Source organism: Sapajus apella, unplaced genomic scaffold, assembly GCF_009761245.1.
Source record: "Sapajus apella isolate SASKATOON/1434 unplaced genomic scaffold, GSC_monkey_1.0 scaffold56, whole genome shotgun sequence".
Classification (NCBI taxonomy): domain Eukaryota; kingdom Metazoa; phylum Chordata; class Mammalia; order Primates; family Cebidae; genus Sapajus; species Sapajus apella.
Genome location: NW_022436996.1, coordinates 14,833,813 through 14,852,770, shown reverse-complemented (window position 1 = coordinate 14,852,770; position 18,958 = coordinate 14,833,813). Strand labels below are relative to the sequence as shown.

Sequence of the window (18,958 nt, the reverse complement as noted above, 5' to 3'; positions counted from 1 at the left end):
CAGTGTGGTGAGGCCTCAGTCTGCAAGGAAGGGTGAGGGACTCCTCACAGGAGGAGCAGAGGAGTGGGGCAGGCAGATGGCACCCCACAGATGCAGAAGGGGAGCTGGGCAGAGATCGGAGAACGACTTTATTGAAGGTGGAATTGGCAAGACTTAGCCCCACTTCACCCCACCCCAGAGCCAGTCCTCTCTCTCTTACACACACACTTTCCACAAGCTCTGTGCCTCCCTGCACCTGCCTGGTGCCCTGGGAAGGGTGCTCTCTCTCTCTCTCTTTCTCCCCCACTCATGACCCTGGGGTGGAGACTGAGGCTGAGCAGGCTGGCCTGTTTTTAAAGTGCTCTGACGTGCGGTGCTACTGTCGGAAGGGGTGAGGAGCCAGCCTCGGGAGAGCTTCTCACGCCTGCCAGTCCTGTGCTTGGGCTGGGCTCCGTCTGCCCCAGGGCTGAAGGAGTAACGCAGGCTGGGAGAGTGATTCTCATGTGCATTCCTTGGCGTTGATGCTACTCCTCTTTCTCCCCTGGGGCCTGGGAGATGAGACCTCTGGGTGTTTGATTTTTGTTTTGTTTGATGCTCCCAGGAAAACGAGGGCACGTTCCAGGAAGCCCAGTGACAGCACACAGTCAGATCTGGTATTCCCAACCTTCCCCGTCCTCCAGACCCCTGTTGATTATCCCACGCAGGTCGCTCCTCAGGGTCCCTTGCCGAAGCCTTTCCCAGTTGGCGCTGCTGCGGGAGGTACTTCGAGACACTGAGGGCGTAGGAAGGGGCAGGTGGGGGCTGAAGGGACAGCCCAGCTCCAGTTTTTCCACCGAGTCTTTGTCCAAGTCCTCAGAGCCCCGAGTGTGGAAGGCCCTCGCGTAGCGTTGGATCCGCTGCCGGTTGAGATCCTGCCTGTCTTCCACCCTGTGGAATGCAGGCGGACTTCAGAGACAACCAGGACTTGAAGAGAAGATCCCAGAAGGGTGCTTGTGTCTCATCCCCTGGTCCCCCCATCCCCGCCATTGCTGGCCTTTCCCCTGCTCTGCACCCTTGGTGGATGCCTGGGTCCCTGGCCCCTTGGCAGTCAGGCCTCAGGAAGCAGCAGGCTCTCCCACAGCCTCTAGATGCTTTGAGAAGTCCAGGCTCCAAACGGGGCCCCTTCCTCAGCAGCTCAGTCAACAAGCACACAGGCTAGGGAGCACCCAGGCGTCCACAGGGACCCCAGGAACAGGAAGTTGTCTTTAGCAGAGGGACACCCAGCCGATGAGTCTTCTCAGGGGATGCCTACCCCCCCATGTCACTCACCGCAGGAACCAGCGGTCCCCCAAGCCGTACTCCCGTCCGCAGATCCCAGAGCGAGGCCACAGGCAGCGAGGCAGCTTCCGCTCCAGCATCACCGTGGTGGCCACAATCTGCATATAGGGACAAAAGGGGAAGTCAGAGATGAGGCTGGGTGCAGACAGAGGAATGAGAACTGCAGACTGAGAAGGAGGAGAGGATGCGGGCAAAGGGTAACAGTCTAGCAACGGCAAGGAAACGTGCAAGCTCGCGGTTTCCCAGGGGTGATGAACAGCGCCCCTGGATCTGGGAGGTGGTGCTGGCTTTGTTGACCCTCTTCAGTGGGAGAGAGTTGATAGGGCTTGAGACTAACAATTCTTTACCCAATGACCTGACATCAATGACACAGCCAGGCCGGAGGCAGGAGAAAGGAGGCAGAAGCCCCATTCCCAGGAGCCCAGGGACCAGAGAAAGCAAAGAGAAAGGGGTCCTAAGGGCTCCCAGATATTTTGACCCTACAGACATAAAGGTCACTTATCAATATAAAAATCTCACTTAGAATATCAATATATATTTCTGGAGAAAATATTTTCCTGAGCAGACCTTATTTCCCAGCTTCGTTTTTCCACTCTGTTTTCTACACACCACCGTTAAACGCCTTCCAGTTTGGGAAATTTCCATTTTTATTTTGCTGAATTGATTTTTTTAGATAAATTATTTTCTAGGTGTTTTTTAAATGAGGATTTGATTCATCGCATGATCCTCTCCCTATCTCGAAGCTCCAGCTGAAGACAGCTTCTGCTACTACAGGAAGTTTTTGTGGTATTATTTTTAACACATCCAACATTCCACATCAATTTTTGCAGACTTAAAAATTATCAAGAAGACTTGATACTCCAGTTTTCATTCGGGAACCAAACGTACTGAGTGCAGTTTTAGCCACCGTTAGCTTTATTTTCTGTTGATTTATTTCTTGTTGATTCCTCTAGAAAACACTGAGCTTTTAATTGTTGAGAAAACTGTGAGGCATTCTTCTCAGCGATTCCAGTATTGCCCGGTTGAATTGCTAATCAGTGCTTCTGTGCAATTTTGCTTGCTTTGCCACAACTGTCCAAACGTAAGTAGGGTCGAGAGACTCTGCCTCTCCCTGAGCTTGGCAGGTTCCTTGGTGGGAAGGGGAGGAGGTGCCCTAGCCCTCCCGGCCACCAGGGGGCTCACCTGGGCCCTCCACAGCTCATCCCGCTCGTGGGCCACTCGCCAGTGAGTGTCGCCCATCATGGCGATGAGGAGGTTGAGCATGAGCAGCGTGGCGATGATGGCGAAGGCAGCGTAGGTGATGCTGTACATGAAGGGCAGGTCCACGTTGTAGTTGGCGGGGCCATCGATGATGGTGAGGAACAGCTCGAAGGTGCTGAACAGGGCCATGGGGTAGTCGTAGAAGTGGCCCAGCTCCTCCGGGTCTTCTGTCTGGAAGATGATATAGAAGGCTGCTCCACCCAAGGGAGGTGAGGGTTACCATGGCAACCGTGCAGGCGACCAGCCCACCCGGGCTCCGCGTCTGTGTCCATCCTGGTCCCTTCATCTCAGTATCACCAGCCCTGCAGTGCTCCAGACTTTGGGTTTTTAAAGTCCCTAGTTTTCTAAGAGCCTCATCTTCTTGATCCCAAGAGCCCCCTCTCCCTCACACTCTTGATTCTTCTCACCTCTGGAAGACGTCCCATCCTCTGACATCATATGGTCTTCTCTGATCTCTGCATTAATCCTCCTCCCCAAGTTTAGCCCGAGCCAGTGCCCCCTAGATTTTCTCATCTCCTCCCTGCCGTGGCCTCTGATCCTGGACAGATGATTACCTGAAGCGAAGCCCAGGATGACCACAGCCATCAGCCAGCAGAAGCGCATCAGGTCGCCAAAAATCATCTAGAGGGAGCAGGAGGCAGAGAACATCTGCATACATTCCCCAAGCAATTGCCCTGTCCAAACCTCTAACAGGTCTAATCCCATAAGCCTCACAGCTCCACCCTCTGGGACAGGGATTGGCTAACTATGGCCTACAGGCCAGATGACCTGTCCTGTTTTGGTGTGGCCTTTGAACTGAAAAGAGTTTCTCCATATTTAAAGGATTGTTAAAAAAAAAAAAAAGAAAAAGAAGAAGAAGAAAAACATGCTATGAAGCCATGTGTGGCTTGCAGAGCCTGGAATGTCTACCATTCGGCCCTTGATGGGACTGTCTGCTGACTGTCGCTCTGGGGCCTTTCTCTAGGGAGCTTGGGGGGAGGACTGACCTTCTGGATCATGATAGTGAAGGGGCCCAGCATCTGGAATCCTCGGGCGAAGTACATGACGTTGCACCAGCCCAGCACCAGGGCAAAGGACATAGGTACCACCTCCCCGTTGGCACTGGTGAGCCTCATCACCATGGTCACCAGCACCATGAAGGCATAGGCGATGCTGGGGGAATAGGGAGGAGGGCGATGAGGGGAGGGCTGGGATGATCCTGGGCACCTGACAGCAAGAAGGTAGCTGGGAAAGTGCCCACACATGCAGATTCAGCCTCCCCACACTCCAGGCACAGGGTCATACACACAGAACTAGAGAGGGAGCTCTGGAGCTAAGGTTCTCGAGAGGTCAGGAATCCAGGGAGTGCAACTGGAGCCCTTTTGAGGGAAGGGATGGGAGTGAGAGGAAGGAGACTCACATGAGGACATGGAATGGACCCCCAAGGATGGTCTGTCCAAAGAAGCGAGTGACCCCCATTCTGAAGATGTCTGGAATCTAAAGAGAAGTCAGGGAGACACAAAGGCACTCAGAGACCGGAACTTGGGCTGGATTCCCCGGGCAGACAGCCTCGCCCAGATTCCATCTACACCTCACCTCTACCAGCAGGATGATGACAGCCCCAATGACAGTCACCAGCTCCCCCACCAGCCGGATGTCATCCTTAGGGGTCACGTAGGCTTCCTGAATGGGGAGAAGAACGGTCAAAACACTCAGGGCTTTCAGGCATCTGCCCTGGGTTTCCATGGTGCCCAGGGTCACCAGCCCCAGCAGATTGTTTTTAATCTGTGAGGTTAGGCTCTTCTCAAGCTCTGTTATCAGAGTAAGAGCCTATGTGTGTTTCTGTGGGCATGCATTTGGAGTTTGTACTCATGTATTTGAGACTGGAACAATAGGAGAAATGGTGTGAGGAAGGGAAGGGACACGAGTCTGAGAAAAAGCAGAGACCCAAGTCCTGCCCTGCTGATCGGCTCCTCTGAGGGTGTCACCTGAAATAGCTTCTGCTGTAAGAGGGTGTTGTCCCGGGAGCTCGTGCGGTTATTGGTCCTGGGCTTCAGGGGGCGGTTGACGCAGCACATGGTAAAGCAGATGATATACAGCAGGTATATGGCACCCAGCACGCAGAAGTACGGCCGCCCGTACCGCTTCCACTTGAGGTTCACTAGCTCCTTCACTGGTGTCTGGTCCAGGATCTGACGAGCCTGCAACAGAAAGAGAACAGGAAGCTCAGAGACCCTGATACCCCTCCCCAGCCACAGCCTGCTGTGACAAGCCCTACCTCCCGCTTCTTGGTGGTGATGATAAGTTCCAGCAGGGACTGCTCATCCCCCGAGGAGTCAATCTCCGTGAGGTCATAGAGAGTCGAGGTCAGTGGCCCATACGTCCACTGGGTGTGCTTCCGCTTCTGCATCAGGTGCTGGAACATCTAAGGGAAAGTGGAGGTGACTCAGGAGCAGTAAACAAATGGGACGGTCATGGAGTGTGGATGGGATGCATGTGCAGGAGGACAGCACCCCTGGAGAGGGTGGCTGCCCTTTCATTTTGACGACAGCCCTTAGAGGTTGTCCTCTCCCTTGACTCCCTCCAGAGCTTGGAAAGGGGAGATCAGAGGCTGTAGGGCCCTGCTCTGGGGAATGAAAGGGCAGGTGGGCTGGGGTATTACACACAATCCCAGCATGGGATCTAGACTCTGTAACCCCCAACGCCTCAGGGGCAAAAGAGTGGGCAAGAAAGGGAACAGGTCGCAAAAGTGAAAGGGGTTGAAAAGTTTCTATCTAAGCATATGTTCACCCCTATTTCTCCCAGGGCCAGCGGGGTAGGTTGAGGGTCATTAGAAAGACACCTCAGGGATGAGGAGTGTGTCTCACCACAGTGTTACCCTCCACTCCAGCCAGCTTGAAGGGGGTGAGACCCTGGTGATTGGGCACGAGGTCCAGGGGCTGCAGGTGGTCCCCATGTCTGTCATAGGACAGCAGCAGGTTGTACATCTGGCAGGCAAAGGTTTTGTTGGGCTGGAGGATGAGGATGTGTAACACTGTGTTTCCTGGGGAGGACACAGGGTATCATGTGGCCACTGGCCTAATGTCCCTGATGTCCCTATCCCCACTCGGGGGTCTTCCTGAAGATCCCAGATCCTCTCTTCACCCTGCCTCTGGCTCCCTGCAGCATCCCAGATTCCCTCCCCATCCCAGCTCTTACCCAGGGAGTCCTGGGCCCGGATGTCAGCTCCATGCTCGATGAGCAGCCGCACGATCTCCTCGCTGTTCACACAGGCAGCAAAGGACAAAGGGTGCTCCCCTGGGGACACAGAGAGATCCATGGCAGGAGAGTGCAGGACGGCAGGATGGGGTGGGCAGCCTATCCCAAATAATGCCCTCCTCCTCTTCCCCCACATCTCAGCTCAAGGCTTGGGGACACTTTTCCAGCAGAACCAGAGGAAAGGTGGTGGGGTAAATTGGCCTCTCACCTAATTAAGCCCTAGAAGGACTGCCCCTCCCAACAGATAGAACTGAAGGCAGGATCCTCTGCCTGGCCTCCCTCTGCCTTACCCGCCTCTCCAGCTGCCCCTCCTCCAAGCCCAGCCCTGCTCTTACCAAAATAGATGAGGTTATGGGGACTTCGACGGAAGGCAGTGCCCGTGGCTCTGGCAGAGACACTGGCCCTGTGGATGAGCAGGGCTCGGACCAGGTTCACGTTCTGGTTCACAACAGCGATGTGCAGTGCAGTCTGACCTGGCCCAGAGACAGCTGTCAGTCACAGGTCTGTCCCCAGGATCCTGCATGGGGTCCCTCCCATCTGCACCCCTGGTCTGTTTCCCTCGGGGGCAGCCTGGGATGGAGAACAGGGAGCCCTTGGGTGTTCAGGATTCCCAGGGGTTCCAGCTGCCGCCCATCTCTTCCACTTCTCTAGGCCCCTGGCATTTCAGGGGGCAGACATTCTAGTGATGTGCAGTCAGGACTGACATGGAAGAAGGGAGGCGGAAAAGAGAAAAAAAGAGTAGGAGACTCAGACCCCCCCTTTGTCTTTCCCAAATTATCCACCACAGAGACTGACTTGAAATACCCCACCAACCGCTCCTGCTCTTCACCCTAGGCCCATGGGCCCCTCACCCTCATACAGCTCAGATGTCATGGGCTCAAAGACCAGCTCTGGGGCAGCCTCCATCAGCACCACGGCAGCCTCCAGGTTGTCGTAGAGGGCTGCTATGTGCAGCGCCGTTTCCCCCATGGCTCCTGGCATTTACAGAGAGGTGGGTCACATGGCTTCCATGGGACAGGGGCTAGGGGACAATAGATTCAGAGGCCAACAGCACAGCACAAGGTCCTGGGCACTCCTGGGAGCCCCGGGTGTGGGGCTCACCTAGGACGCGGTGCTGAGGGTCTGCTTCCTACCTCTCTGGTGCACCTCACAGTCCTCGTACTTGAGCAACTTGCTCAGGGCCCGGACGTCATTCTCTTTGGCAGCTAGAAGGAGAGGAGACTCCCAGATCCTGCAGAGTGGAATAGGAAAGGTGGAAACAGGGAGCATAGTTGTGGAGGGAAAGGCCCTGGCTTCACTCCATTATACACAGATGTGTGTGGCTCGGCAGCAGGAACCTCAAGGTCTTCAGTCAAGGCAGGTGGGGCCGCGGATGTCTTTTCTCTTTACAGTCAGTAAACATGAATCAACTTTTTGCCCATATGTTTGAGACTGTTGGCGACTGGCTTTCTACCCCCCAGGGCCTGGGGCCAGAATGTACTGTGTGTGAATGGATTATCAGTGCACTTCAGGTATGGAGGGGAGGAGTTCTACTTAGACATGTGCTTACCTGCTAGCCAGTTCACCCCTGGAGTGGTCCTGTTTGACCCTCACCAGGTGCCCTGAGATCGCCCTCTAGGATAAGCCTTGTTTTGCATGGACTGAGGGGTGCAAGGAATTCCTGTCTCATATTTGTGGAGGAAGTCACACACAGAGGCTAGCAGGACTTCTGTTGCATCATCCTCTGCCCACTCGACCTTCTCAGCAGAACACTTTGATACCCTCCCAACAATAGCATCTTCAGGGCTTAACGCAAAAGAACAGTGGCCCGTAAGAACAAAGCTGGCTCCAGGCTTCCCTTCCTCCTAGGTGTTCACTCATTCATTCATTCATTCATTCATTTTCTCTGTCTCTGCCTTTCTGTCTCTCGTCTTTCTTCTCACATCATCCCCACGGCCTTCCTTCTTGAAGCGGAGCCCTGGATCCGCAACAGCACATGAGCCCTTCTAAGAAATGGAAATGCTCAGGCCGACCCTTCCACCTAGCAAATCCAATCTGCAGTTTAAGAAGATTCCCAGCTGATTCCTGTGCACAGGAAAGTTTGAGAAGCACTGCTCAAGGCAGTAGTTATTTGCACCTGGACCCTGCATGCAAAAACCGGTGGCAACAAATCAGAGACCAGCTCAGGGATCTCAGTTTCCAAACAGCTCGCGTTAAAGCTTGTGAGGCAGCGTTCTCCATCATTGTCAGACCAGCTGTAGGGAGGGCTTCAGGTGCTACTTTATTTTGGCTATTGGCCCCTAAGACATAAACTATGACCAACAATGATAGATGCAGAGAAAAAAGAGAATCCAATCTAGAGGATGCGTTTATTGAATTTCATGTGAATCTGAATGCTCCCATTCTGCCCTCTGATGCTTCTTGGGTTTACCCAATTTGGGATTCATGGATCCTTTTTTTTTTTTTTGCCTAAGTCAGATTAGTCTCTCCTTACTTATCCACTTCTCACTTGTTTTAGACCAAATTATCTTCTCCGACTCCCCAGATCATTTCTTTATTCTTATTCCAACTGTGTGCTAAAAATCTCTTTTAAAATTAGAACTTACCCCAACTAAGACACATGGGTCCCTTTGATTCAATTTCCTCTCTTGCCCTGGAGCTATTTGGTCTTTCTACGGGAGTAAATGAAGTAACTCTGTTTATCCATAGTTTGACAGTCATGTGACATGCAAAAAGACATAGACAGGAGCTTGCTTTCTAAAGTGCTGGCAGTGGCAAGAAATTGCTCCGTAGCTGGAGGTAGAAGGACAATCAGAGAGAAGACCTCAGCTCACTCATCTCCTCTGCCCTGCCCCCAGTGCATGGCAGCAGCCACCAGGTCCTGTCAGTTCAACATGGAAAGCTCTGTCTTCTTTCAGTCCCTACCTCCTTGCTCCTGCTAACCTTCATTAATTCATGTCCTCATTCTCTAGCCCAAGATTAGCAAAATATTCTTTTCACCAGTTTCCCTGCACCCTATCTACCCCCATCCATCCATCCTTCTTGATGCTGTTGAGATAGTCTTTCTAAATGGCAAATGCAAAAGTCCAATGAGTCCTCAGCTGCTAAGGAAAGGAACATAGAAGCTCTTTAAGGTCTTTGTGCGGCTGCTTTTCCATGCCCTGCACTTCCCGCCCACTCCGTGTTCCTGGCATTTTGGTCTTATTATGCCTCAGCACTGCAGAGCACACCATTCTCCCTATGTCTGTGCCCATGGGGCTCCTTCCTTCTAGACTCCAACTCCCCCAGCCCACCAGTTTGTTCACTGTGTCTTCTGCAGTGCCTATGCCTAGAAATACGCTTAAAATGGTGTAAATGTTCACTGACATCATCTGTGAAGTGAATGAATCAGCAGCAATACCAAAAGGTGGTTTGGCTCAACTACTCCTCCTCATTATTTTCATCAGCTGCCCCCAAGCCAACCTTCAGCAAGCAGATAAGTGAAAAATAGTACACTTGGTATTCAAACACAGCTTCAAAAGGTGTTTTCTACATCCGCCTAACCATCACCACCACTTCAACCATTTGCACAAAGCCCTCCTCTCTAGACACCCTAGACTGGGGGAAAACAATCCCTAGCAACACACACACACACACACACACACACTCACACACACACGCACGCGAAAGTTCTTCACTCTCTCCTGTGGCCTTCTATTTCAGCATCTTTCACTGCGTGCTGTAATTGCTATGCATCTGTCTCTTCCTTTACACTAAGGGTACTCGAGGGCAGAGACCAGCCACTTACTCACCTTTATATCCCTTCCCTGCCCTCCTCCAGTATGCTTCCGCTATCTGCCAATGTCCCCTAGAAGCCTCCATTCCCTATCATTTCATTTTTTGTTCTCTGCTGACACCCTAGTGGCCTAGGAAAAACAAAAAGCTACCATCAGACCTAGAGGTGCTAGAGTTACCAAATAAAAATACGACATGCTCAGTTAAATTTGAATGTTAGATGCACAGTTTTTTTTAGAACAAGCATGTCACATGCAATATTGGGGATACACTTATACTAGCAGCTTATTCGTTATCTCAAATTCAAATTGAACTGAATGTCCTGTATTTTATCTGGCACCTAGTCAGACCAAACCCTGCGTGAAGAACCAGCTGATGACCCAACCCAGCAAGCTTTGTAGAGACCTAGCCTCCTCTGACTGTGAACTCCAGAATCCAGCAAAAAAGGGGATCCAGTCTGTGGATGGGTTTAGAGGGTATTAGGCTGAGCCATTACTTGCAATAACACTACGTGTCCACAAGGGGACAGCAGAGAAAGCCCTAGCTCACCTGCTTGGCAGTAAGGCTGACCCCCCCAAACACCTGACTCTCTCCTTGGGGTCACTGAAGGAGGTGCATAGAGCTGACTTATCCAGAGATTCCCGTGCTTGGGGGACAAATAGTTTTTTCAGTAGCAACTCATCACAGGTGTTTAGATCACAACATGGGGGTCAAGGACAGGGACAGCCTTCACCACAAAGAATTATCCTGTCCAAAATGTCAATAGTGCCACGGTGAGGAAACCCTAATTCAGAGGTACAATTATTCATAATCCATTTTAGAAGGAGAATTCTTCACTCTAAAAGGAATCAGAAATTTCCTATACATAAAAATGTTTTCTTATGGCTCATTAAATACTCAACTAAGGGAGAAATTAAAAAAAAAAAAAGTGAAGCCTTTCAAGCTCCCACTAATCAAGCACTCAAAAGAGATTATAGAGCAAATCAGAAACTGTAACAATATAAAAGGTATGTTCGGATTCTAGAATGTGTTCTTTTACTGGGTAATAAATTATAATAAAATGGAATGGTCTAGTTCAATATTAGACTGGTGAAAATCAACTAAGGGGTTCCTGGCATAAAATCTAGCACATTATTTGTTCAGCAAACAAATCAATGACCTCCCTCTGAGGCACCAAGGGAGGATTCCTGACTTCCTCTCTGTCTCTTCCATCCCATGCCCTAATCAGCACCTCCGTCTTCGTAGATGTGTGTACTGTGTGCATGAGTCTGGTTTGGGTTTTAGTTGCTGGGAAACAAGGCAGGATCACAAGACTTCAGAAAAGTTCAAATACGATTTTTAGAGCCAGAAAGCCCCCCAGAAATTGAGTCAAATCTGCTCATGTAACAGATGGAGGAAGCAAGTCAGAGACAGAGCCAGGACCCGTGCTCCACTGGCCATTTCTTGGTCACGTTCTCATTGTTAATCAGGGCTGGAAGGGGAGTTAGAGAAGACAGGCGCAGGTCCCACTGGTCTCTCTTTCCCACCAGTGAGTGTGCCCTCTGGGCAGGGATGGGGCTGGTACCCGACAGGGCCTCTCGCATTCCTGGGTGATACAGTGCTGTGCGGGTGAAGTTCATGACCCCGCCCACTCCTGCAGCATCTCACTCATGATCACTTGTGCTATTTGCCACCCTCTAACACAGGCCAAATATTTCTCCCAGGTTTCAGAAAAGGAAACTGAGGCGGCATGACCAAATCACTGCCAGAAGATCACACAGAGTTAAAGGCAGGATGCTTGGTCAAGAATCCAGCCCCAGGCTCTGACCACTAAATTATGTGGTTCTTCTAGTTTTATGGCTTCTCCTGATTTTTCTTGGGGGTTGGGGGGTGGGCGGGCCTGAGCAGTGACCACAAATGAAGGAAAGAGCAGTAATGTGTAGGGCGGAGGCACACAGCGGGCACTTGCGGGCCACCTCCCTCCAGCTCAGGCACCCGGCGATGGGATCAGGAAGCCAAAGTGGTTGTTGAGAGACTTGGAATCGGCTGCCATCCTAAGTGCCATAGCTCCTTTTGTGCACATAAGTAGACATCTGTGCATTTGCAAGCAGGCAAGTGTGCACGCATTTACCAAGGCAGGAGTGCACGATATACCAGAGAAGCGCAGGACTGACTTTACAGACACTGGATTTTCATATTTCACAGGTATTTAACCCCAAGAAAAGCTCCAACAAGCATGGCCTTATTTCCAAATTGCTCCTTAGATGACAAAGTGACGGCATGGGGGCGGGAGTGGGGTTCAGGTTAGGCAGCCTCATGAAGCTGCCCAGCACACCCCACAGCAGCTGGAATCAGGTCTCAGACTTTCTCCTCTGTGCTTCCAGAACATGTTTATATCCACCAAGCTCACCTTTAGCCCAAGTATCTGCCTGTCAGTAAACTTTGCTCATAGGGATGAGAACTCCCTGACAGCAGGGACAGGGTCATATTCATTTTCTGCAGAAAGGTGGGGTGTCTGATGTTCAATAAATATGTAATGCATTAAATAACAGGAAGTGAGAAAATCCAAGCCCAAGGGAGAGATGACCTGGAAGCAATGGGAGAAAGTTGAGAGCTCAACTTGGATCCCAACAATGGAGATTTAAGCAGAGGGGGCTGCATGCTAAGCTCCAAGAAACATCCACTGTAGAGAGAGAGGAATGTTGGGTTCCCAGTCAGCCTGGGGAGGCCTCAAAGGCTTCCTTTCTCACTAGGCCATCCTGTACCCTCTGGAGTCCCACCCAATCCCACCCCACAGTTCTCCCTGTGAGTCCCCTTTGGAACAAATTTAACTTCACCGTTTACTTGCTCTGGGGTTCTGGGCCTGCCCCATTCATAGGGGGATAACAGGACCCACCTTCATTGTGGTTACTGGGATTACGGAGACGAAGCATGTGCAGTAACCAGCGCAGCACTGGGTTCTCAGTCCATGGCACGCACCTTCCCATTGGCTCACCCCTCATTCGTCCATATTGTTCCTGTTTACGTAGTCATCCCGTGTTTATCTCACTGCCCCCATGCCTTCTCTTTGGTTGACGGCACAGATTAGGAAACTCCCCTTGCAGGCAATTTCAGCATCCTTCTGGGAAGTGCCCACCCAAAGGGGAGTCACTGCTCTGGACACCTGATATCCAGGAAAAAGAAGCCCAAGGAAGTTTGGAGGCCACTGGGGAGATCAGGGCAGGGAGCAGGCATCCCTCCCGAGGGTGGCATCAAGCTTTTGTAGCCAACGGCTGCAGAGGTGGCCTCCATATGACCTGAGGAACGGTGGGGCAGACAGGACATGTGGAAGCAGCCTGTTCCCAGCCAGGCTCAGCTCAGGCCTCCACTCTGCTCTCCCCTGACATCGCATACAGGGAATCTCCACTACCCCTTCCAATCCCCGGGTACTTTCTGTACTCTGTGCCTGGCTCCCCCGGCCCTGGGGTCCTAAAAGTGGGAAGAGGATGAGTGAAGCCAGTGACGATGACCGACTGTCTAACAACAATGCCATTCTATTGTCCCAAGATGTCATCGGCCAAACATGTGCTCCAGTCCCCACTCTCCCAGGCCTTGGGGGAGAGGTAGGCGGCTGGAGTGAGAGACGGGAACCACAGTTCACAGCAGGAGCACAGTCCCAGCCCAGAATCCTTCAGCAAAAGAAACCACAGGGGCCTCCAGGCAGCCTCCCTGGTCAGGCTAAAGCAGGCTCCTTCTCTTAGGGATAGAGGAAAACCCTAAGACCCCAAGACTTCAGCTTTCCCCTAAGAACAGACATAGTGTCTGCCTCCTTCGTGACCCAGGGAAAGCCGCAACAGGCAGGACTTCCTTCCAGCCTGCCACCAACTGAGTGGAGAAATCTACCAGCGACCACATGTAGGGATAGCCCTGAGTTCCGATTCCTCCCTCTCCTGCCCTGTACTCCAAGCTGCCATGATGAAGAAAGCAGCAAATGGGTTTAGGGAAGTTTTCGGGGGTTGGAAGCAGCCAGCAGACTTCCTTAGGGCTTAAAGAGTCTCAAATTTCACCACCTGAATGAGAGTGGGAGAGCACAGGTCCTAGGAATATCTGTTATTTTGACCCACTTTCCCCCACCCTCACCCACACTAAGAGAGAGAAATAAACCCCAAAGTTGGGTCCGAGCTTTGTGAGTCTTCATATCCCCCCAGCGCTGGGCAAATAGCAGGGCCTTATTCAATCTCTGATGAGACAAATGCATTGGAATGGCAACTTTTTCACATTTTGTCTTATTTTCTGGTTCCTAGTGTCTGCAGTTCTCTCTGCTTCAATCATTCATTCATTCCTCCATGCGAACATATGTATACTATGTGTTCCTGCCAGAGAGACTGTTCTAGAGGCAGGGAGTCAAGATACAGAAGGCGTTGTCCTCACCCGCCGTCCCCTCTTAGATGGAGGGGCTGTGAGGCCCTATCCTTACAAGTCCCAGCAAAGCGCGTGGGCCTTAGAGACCTACTGACAAGAGGCTTGCAGAATCGAATTCGATCTTATGATAGTGAACACCTGTGCCCATCTCGGCTCCATCCTCTCTCACCAGCCCTACAGGCTGAGGATCTTGAGACAAAATGCTCCCAAGGAGCCAGTCTGGGCCTGGGAGCACCATCTGTCCAGCCAGAGGTACCAAAAAAAACAGGAGGTGAGGGAGGGGTGAGGGGTAGAGGTGCAGGCCTGGGGCGGTGAGGAGGGGCGCAGACCAAGGGGGTCTTACCTCTTCTGCTGCAGTAGGTTCTGCTCATCTCGGCTCTGAGCCCAGGACTCCCGTCTCTGGAACCATCTGCAGAACTTGCTCCAGAGGCAGAGAATTAGCCCTTTCTCCTGGGGCAGTGACAACCCCATGGGGTGTAGGGCCGGCTCCTTGGGGGGCTGAGGCTGAGGCCAGACCCTGACGGGACTCAGCCTTGGGGCCACATCGGCCCCCCCAAGGGCCGGCCCGCCCTTTCCCTGTAGAGGTCCCGTCTCCTGTCTCCTGCCTTCGTGGCGAGTTCCCTGGGAGTCTCCCAGCAACCCCAGCCAGGCTGGAGAGGACTGCGAGTTTGTTACACTTGGCAGAGCCAGCCAGGACTCTGCAGGGCTGGCCTGTCGGGAGCTCCCACTGGGAGTGAGCAGGAGGAGCGGGAGCTGCAGGGACACTCCCTCCCTCCTCCCGAATTACCTGAGATTTAAAGAGACAGGCCGGCCGCAGACCTGCCTACCGAGGGGGCCTTGTGCCAACTCCAATTCTTTCTCCACCCAGGTCTCTCTCCCTGCCCCCAGGCCAGACGTGACCGGGGAGACCTTCAAAGAGACTGGCGAGGCCTCCCTTGGACGTCAGGACACCCCGTGACCTACCTGGAGAGACTTCAGGCAGTAAGAGGGGAGGGGAGGGGTCAGGGCAGGCTGTTCCCAGGGTTGAGGGCCGCCAGGAGGGAGCGCCCCACTTTCCCACGGTCCCTCTTCTGCCAGCCTTCTGCCCCGTGCTCTGCCTCCCCCTACTTACGTCCTGGAGAATTCAATTTTCTGGACTCTTCCAGTTTCATTCTTGCCAGGCCCGAAATAGGTATATAAATTGCCAAGATTCTCAGTTCTTCCAAACTTTCCTCTCAGTCCCCATCACCCTGGTTCAGCAGACTTTTTCTGGAAGGGCCGATGGGAAATGTAAGTATGATAGGTTTTGCAAGCCACGTATACTCTCTAATGTACCTTCTTCTTCTTTGGTTTAGTTGTGGTGGTCATTGTTTTTTAACAGCCCCCAAAGACGTAAAATGCATTCTTCGCTCACCAGCCATGGCACGAAAGTCTAGCTCTGGGCCGATCCCCTGCTCGGGAGCATCACAGACTGTCCACAGCGCCCTGTGCGAGGGGTGGGTGCCAGATCAAATACAGGACGTGGTCAAATTTGAATTTTAGATAAACAACAAAGAATTTTTTAGTATAAATATACCCTGTGTTTTGCAAGTATTCTCTCTGCCAGCCTTCCCGTGGAGGTGACATTTATTCAGCTGCTGCTGTGTGCTGGGCCCTTTAACTGAGCGTTCCCAGGTAAACGCGTAACAAACCTGCAAGGCAGGTATTATTATCTGCATTGTACTGATGGGAGAAACCGAAGCTCACCTGGTAAAGGAGCTCTCCCAAGGCCATAGAAGTGGCAGAAGCAAGATTCACACCCATCCCTCATTTCAAGCCCACGTCTTTCTCCCTAGCACACCCCCTCATTCTAACTGGCAAACGGAGTTTCAGAGAGGGGAAGCGACTTGCGCAGTCACACAGAAGAATGTCGGCATCAGGCATGGCCCATTTCCTGCCCACAACAAAGAGCTCCGTCATGAGCTTGCTGGAAGCTGTCGGAAAGGTCATTTAGTTCAACTTTCCACTGGAAAGAGGCAGAAGCCCAGGCTGGTCTAACCTCTTGGTGCCAGCCAGGTGCCAATACCCTCGGGGCAGGTGTCTGGGTCTTCAGAGTCACAGGTGTGCGGATCACTTCCTAGCTTCAGAGTCTGTTTTGTCCTAACTTTCTCTGACTCAGAGTTGGAAGATCCAGCAAGGGGAGCGTATGCCCATGTGCATGCATGTGGTGTGTGTGTTCGTGATGTGCCATCGGCGGAGTGTTTTGTGTGTGGTGTGCTGTATGTGTATGATGTGCCTGGGGTGTGTTTGGTGTGTCTATGTGTGTGTGATATATGTGGTATGTGTAGGCATGGCCTGTGTGGTGTGTGGATGTAGTGTCTGTGATGGTTATGTGTGATGTGTGTGTTGTGTATATGTGTATTGTGGGAGGATTGTTGTATGTGTGTGCGTGTATGGTGTGTACTGGGTGATGTATATGGCATGTTTAAGGTGTGTGTGTGTGTATGTGAGGTATGCGTATGTGTGTGTGTGGTGTATAGTATGCCTGGTTTGTGGAGTGTGTGTATGGTGGGTTTGGTGTGTGTGTATGTATGGTGTGTGTGGTGTGTTTTGTGTGTATGTATGGTGTGTGTGGTGTGTTTTGTGTGTATGTATGGTGTGTGTGGTGTGTTTTATGTGCATGTATGGTGTGTGTGGTGTGTTTTGTGTGTATGGATGGTGTATGTGGTGTGTTTTGTGTGTATGGATGGTGTGCGTGGTGTGTTTTGTGTGTATGGATGGTGTGTGTGGTGTGTTTTATGTGCATATATGGTGTGTGTGGTGTGTTTTGTGTGTATGGATGGTGTGTGTGGTGTGTTTTGTGTGTATGGTTGGTGTGTGTGGTGTGTTTTGTGTGTATGGTTGGTGTGTGTGGTGTGTTTTGTGTGTATGGATGTCATGGGGTGTATGTCCTATGTGCTGTGTGTGGGAGGAGTCCGTGTGTGGAGGGAGGTGGATGCTGAGATAAAGCAGGGTACGGAAGGGCCCCCTTCAAGTGGAAAGCTGTTGTGTTCCTGACGCTGGGTGGAAGTCAGGCCACGCAGCCCTGAGCCAACAGTTCAATTGGATTAGCTTCGTCCCCACCCACCCGGGTCAGTGGGTTCGGGCTGGGTTGGGAGAAGGTGCTAGAACCCAAACCTTGAACTTCAGACCTTTGTGCCCATTAAGCCAATCGTTTGTCGCTTGCTGACCGATTTAGCTCTGAAGACCTATTTAGCTTCAAAGATCCCAGCTTAGTGTCTGGTGGGGAAGTGGATAAAGCAATGGGGCTTTCGTCATGCTGGAGGGGGCTCTGGGGGAGGGAGGAGGACAGGAGGAGGACAGAGTCACTTTCCAACACTCTTCTTCTTCTTCAGCCTTCCCACCTGGTGTTGTGCAGGGATCAGCCAGCAGACTCAAAACAGGGGTGCCTGGATGGGAGGGGAGGAGGAGCTTGCAGGATATAAGCTTCTGGCTGCAATGGACCAAACATCATGTCAGTGAGGAAGGTGGCCCTAGGGTGGGTGGCACTACCCCCAGAGGCTCCTGAAAGCACACCCATCATTCATTTTCAGTGTCACATTTTAAACCTGCATCCCACATTGCTGGTTTCCAGGGGACAGGAAAGACAGCCTGGACCTCCTTCTTCCTTGAAATGAGCACAGCCCGTGCCACTGCACCCCAGGGCAGCACCGCCTGACATGGGAGGAATCTGTTCTGTAACCCACAGTCAAGGAGTGGGCACACCCAGGAGGCTGTGGGTTTTGGGGTGAAGGGGGGTGAGGGGGAGACTGGCGCTCCTGGGAGAGCGCTCACAGAGCTGGCCTCTCCCAGTCCCCTTGCCCAGACTCCGCAAATAATGAGACATTTGTGTCCCCGAGTGAGTCGCTCCCTCTCAATGGTCCCATCCATACTGCTGAGTGCGGGGACTGACCTTTTGCCTGCCTTCATGGCTGCTTCTGACCAAGCCCTGGAGAGAACCAAAGGGGTCAGGAGCAAAGAGGAAGGGAGGACTGGTCTGAAGCAGGCAACCTGCGGACCAGGGGGTTAAACCAGTCCTCCCTGTCTGGGGCTGAGCCTCAAATGCTAAGTGAAAGTGAGGTCCTCAGGCTTCCCTGAGGGGCCCCAGGGCAATGGGTCAGAGCCTCCTCCAAGGGCCCCTGAGAGGGGCAGAGAGATCACAGGTGCCAATGCCAGGGCGTGCAGCCCTGGGACACAGTCTGAACTGGGGACATAGGAGCTGTTGAAAGCTCCTGTGCCTCCAATGTCTCTGCATTTGGGGCACAACTTCTCGATCCAGGTGCTATTGATATTTTGGAACAAACCTTTTCTGCAGGTGCTGTCCTAGGCACCGTAGGAAATTCAGCAGCATCCAAGCCTCCACTCACCAGGGACAGTAGCATGTTCCTCCCCTCTGTTGTGACCACCAAAGAATGGCTTTACACACTGCCCGGTGTCTCCTGACATGGGCAAAATCATTCTCCATTGAAAACCACTGATTTCAAGCCAGGGAATTATATATATGATCTTTTTCTGGCTTTGTCTCTTTTATTGGTTCTGTGTCTTTCCATGTTTCGCTCTGTTTTTCCACGCTTACTGCCTCTGTCACTGTGCAGTAATATCTCTGTTCCCTTGGTCTTAGTCTCTGTGGTGAGGGGTGTGTGTGTGTGTCTGTGTGTGTGTGGTGTGTGTGTACATGCATTGCATGTGTATGGTATGTTGGGGGTGTATGTGATATATTGTGTAGTGTGTGTGGTATATGTGTTGGGTATGTGAAGTGTCAGTGTGTGGTGGGGGAGGTTGGTATGTGTGGGGTGTGAGGTGTGTGTGCCTGTGTTCATTGCATAGTATGTATGTGTCGTGGTGTCTGTGTGTGTGGCATTTGTGTAGGTGTGTTGTTTGTGGAGTGTGTTGTAGATGTGGTTTATGTGATGAGTGTGTGTTGTGTGGTGTGTGGTATGTGTGTTGCATTTGTGTATGTGGTGTGTAGATGTGTGTTGTGTGGTGTGCATGCATGTGTGTGGTGTGTGTGTATGTCTGTGTTGTGTGGCGCCCA

General features: G+C 52.0%; 1 protein-coding gene across 3 annotated transcripts; it reads right to left on the bottom strand.

Annotated features, from left to right (window-relative positions):
• Positions 1-109: 109 nt before the first annotated feature.
• TRPV6 (transient receptor potential cation channel subfamily V member 6) lies at positions 110-14,620 on the bottom strand. 3 transcript variants are annotated; one of them, XM_032245196.1, is made up of 15 exons: positions 14,270-14,397; positions 6,927-7,024; positions 6,645-6,767; positions 6,129-6,266; positions 5,734-5,832; positions 5,403-5,578; positions 4,814-4,960; positions 4,524-4,736; positions 4,132-4,218; positions 3,956-4,032; positions 3,543-3,708; positions 3,111-3,177; positions 2,479-2,747; positions 1,288-1,394; positions 110-906 (listed from the first exon to the last, which is right to left on the bottom strand). In XM_032245196.1, exons 1-15 carry the CDS (start codon positions 14,395-14,397, stop codon positions 624-626), a joined length of 2,178 nt encoding a protein of 725 aa, XP_032101087.1. In that variant the 3' UTR covers positions 110-623. The 3 variants fall into 3 exon arrangements, 2 of the variants coding, with proteins under 2 accessions (XP_032101087.1, XP_032101088.1); XR_004258803.1 differs by having other exon boundaries at positions 559-906; positions 2,479-2,727; positions 14,270-14,620; XM_032245197.1 differs by lacking the exon at positions 6,129-6,266 and having other exon boundaries at positions 559-906; positions 14,270-14,620.
• Positions 14,621-18,958: the final 4,338 nt, after the last annotated feature.

Coding starts and splice junctions, on each gene's coding strand:
- TRPV6 (XM_032245196.1), bottom strand. CDS start 14,397: ATGGGGTTGTCACTGCCCCAGGAGAAAGGGCTAATTCTCTGCCTCTGG. Junction 7,025..14,269: donor AACCTACTGCAGCAGAAGAG/GTAAGACCCCCT, acceptor TCCACTCTGCAG/GATCTGGGAGTCTCCTCTCC. Junction 6,768..6,926: donor CTGTGAGGTGCACCAGAGAG/GTAGGAAGCAGA, acceptor TGTAAATGCCAG/GAGCCATGGGGGAAACGGCG.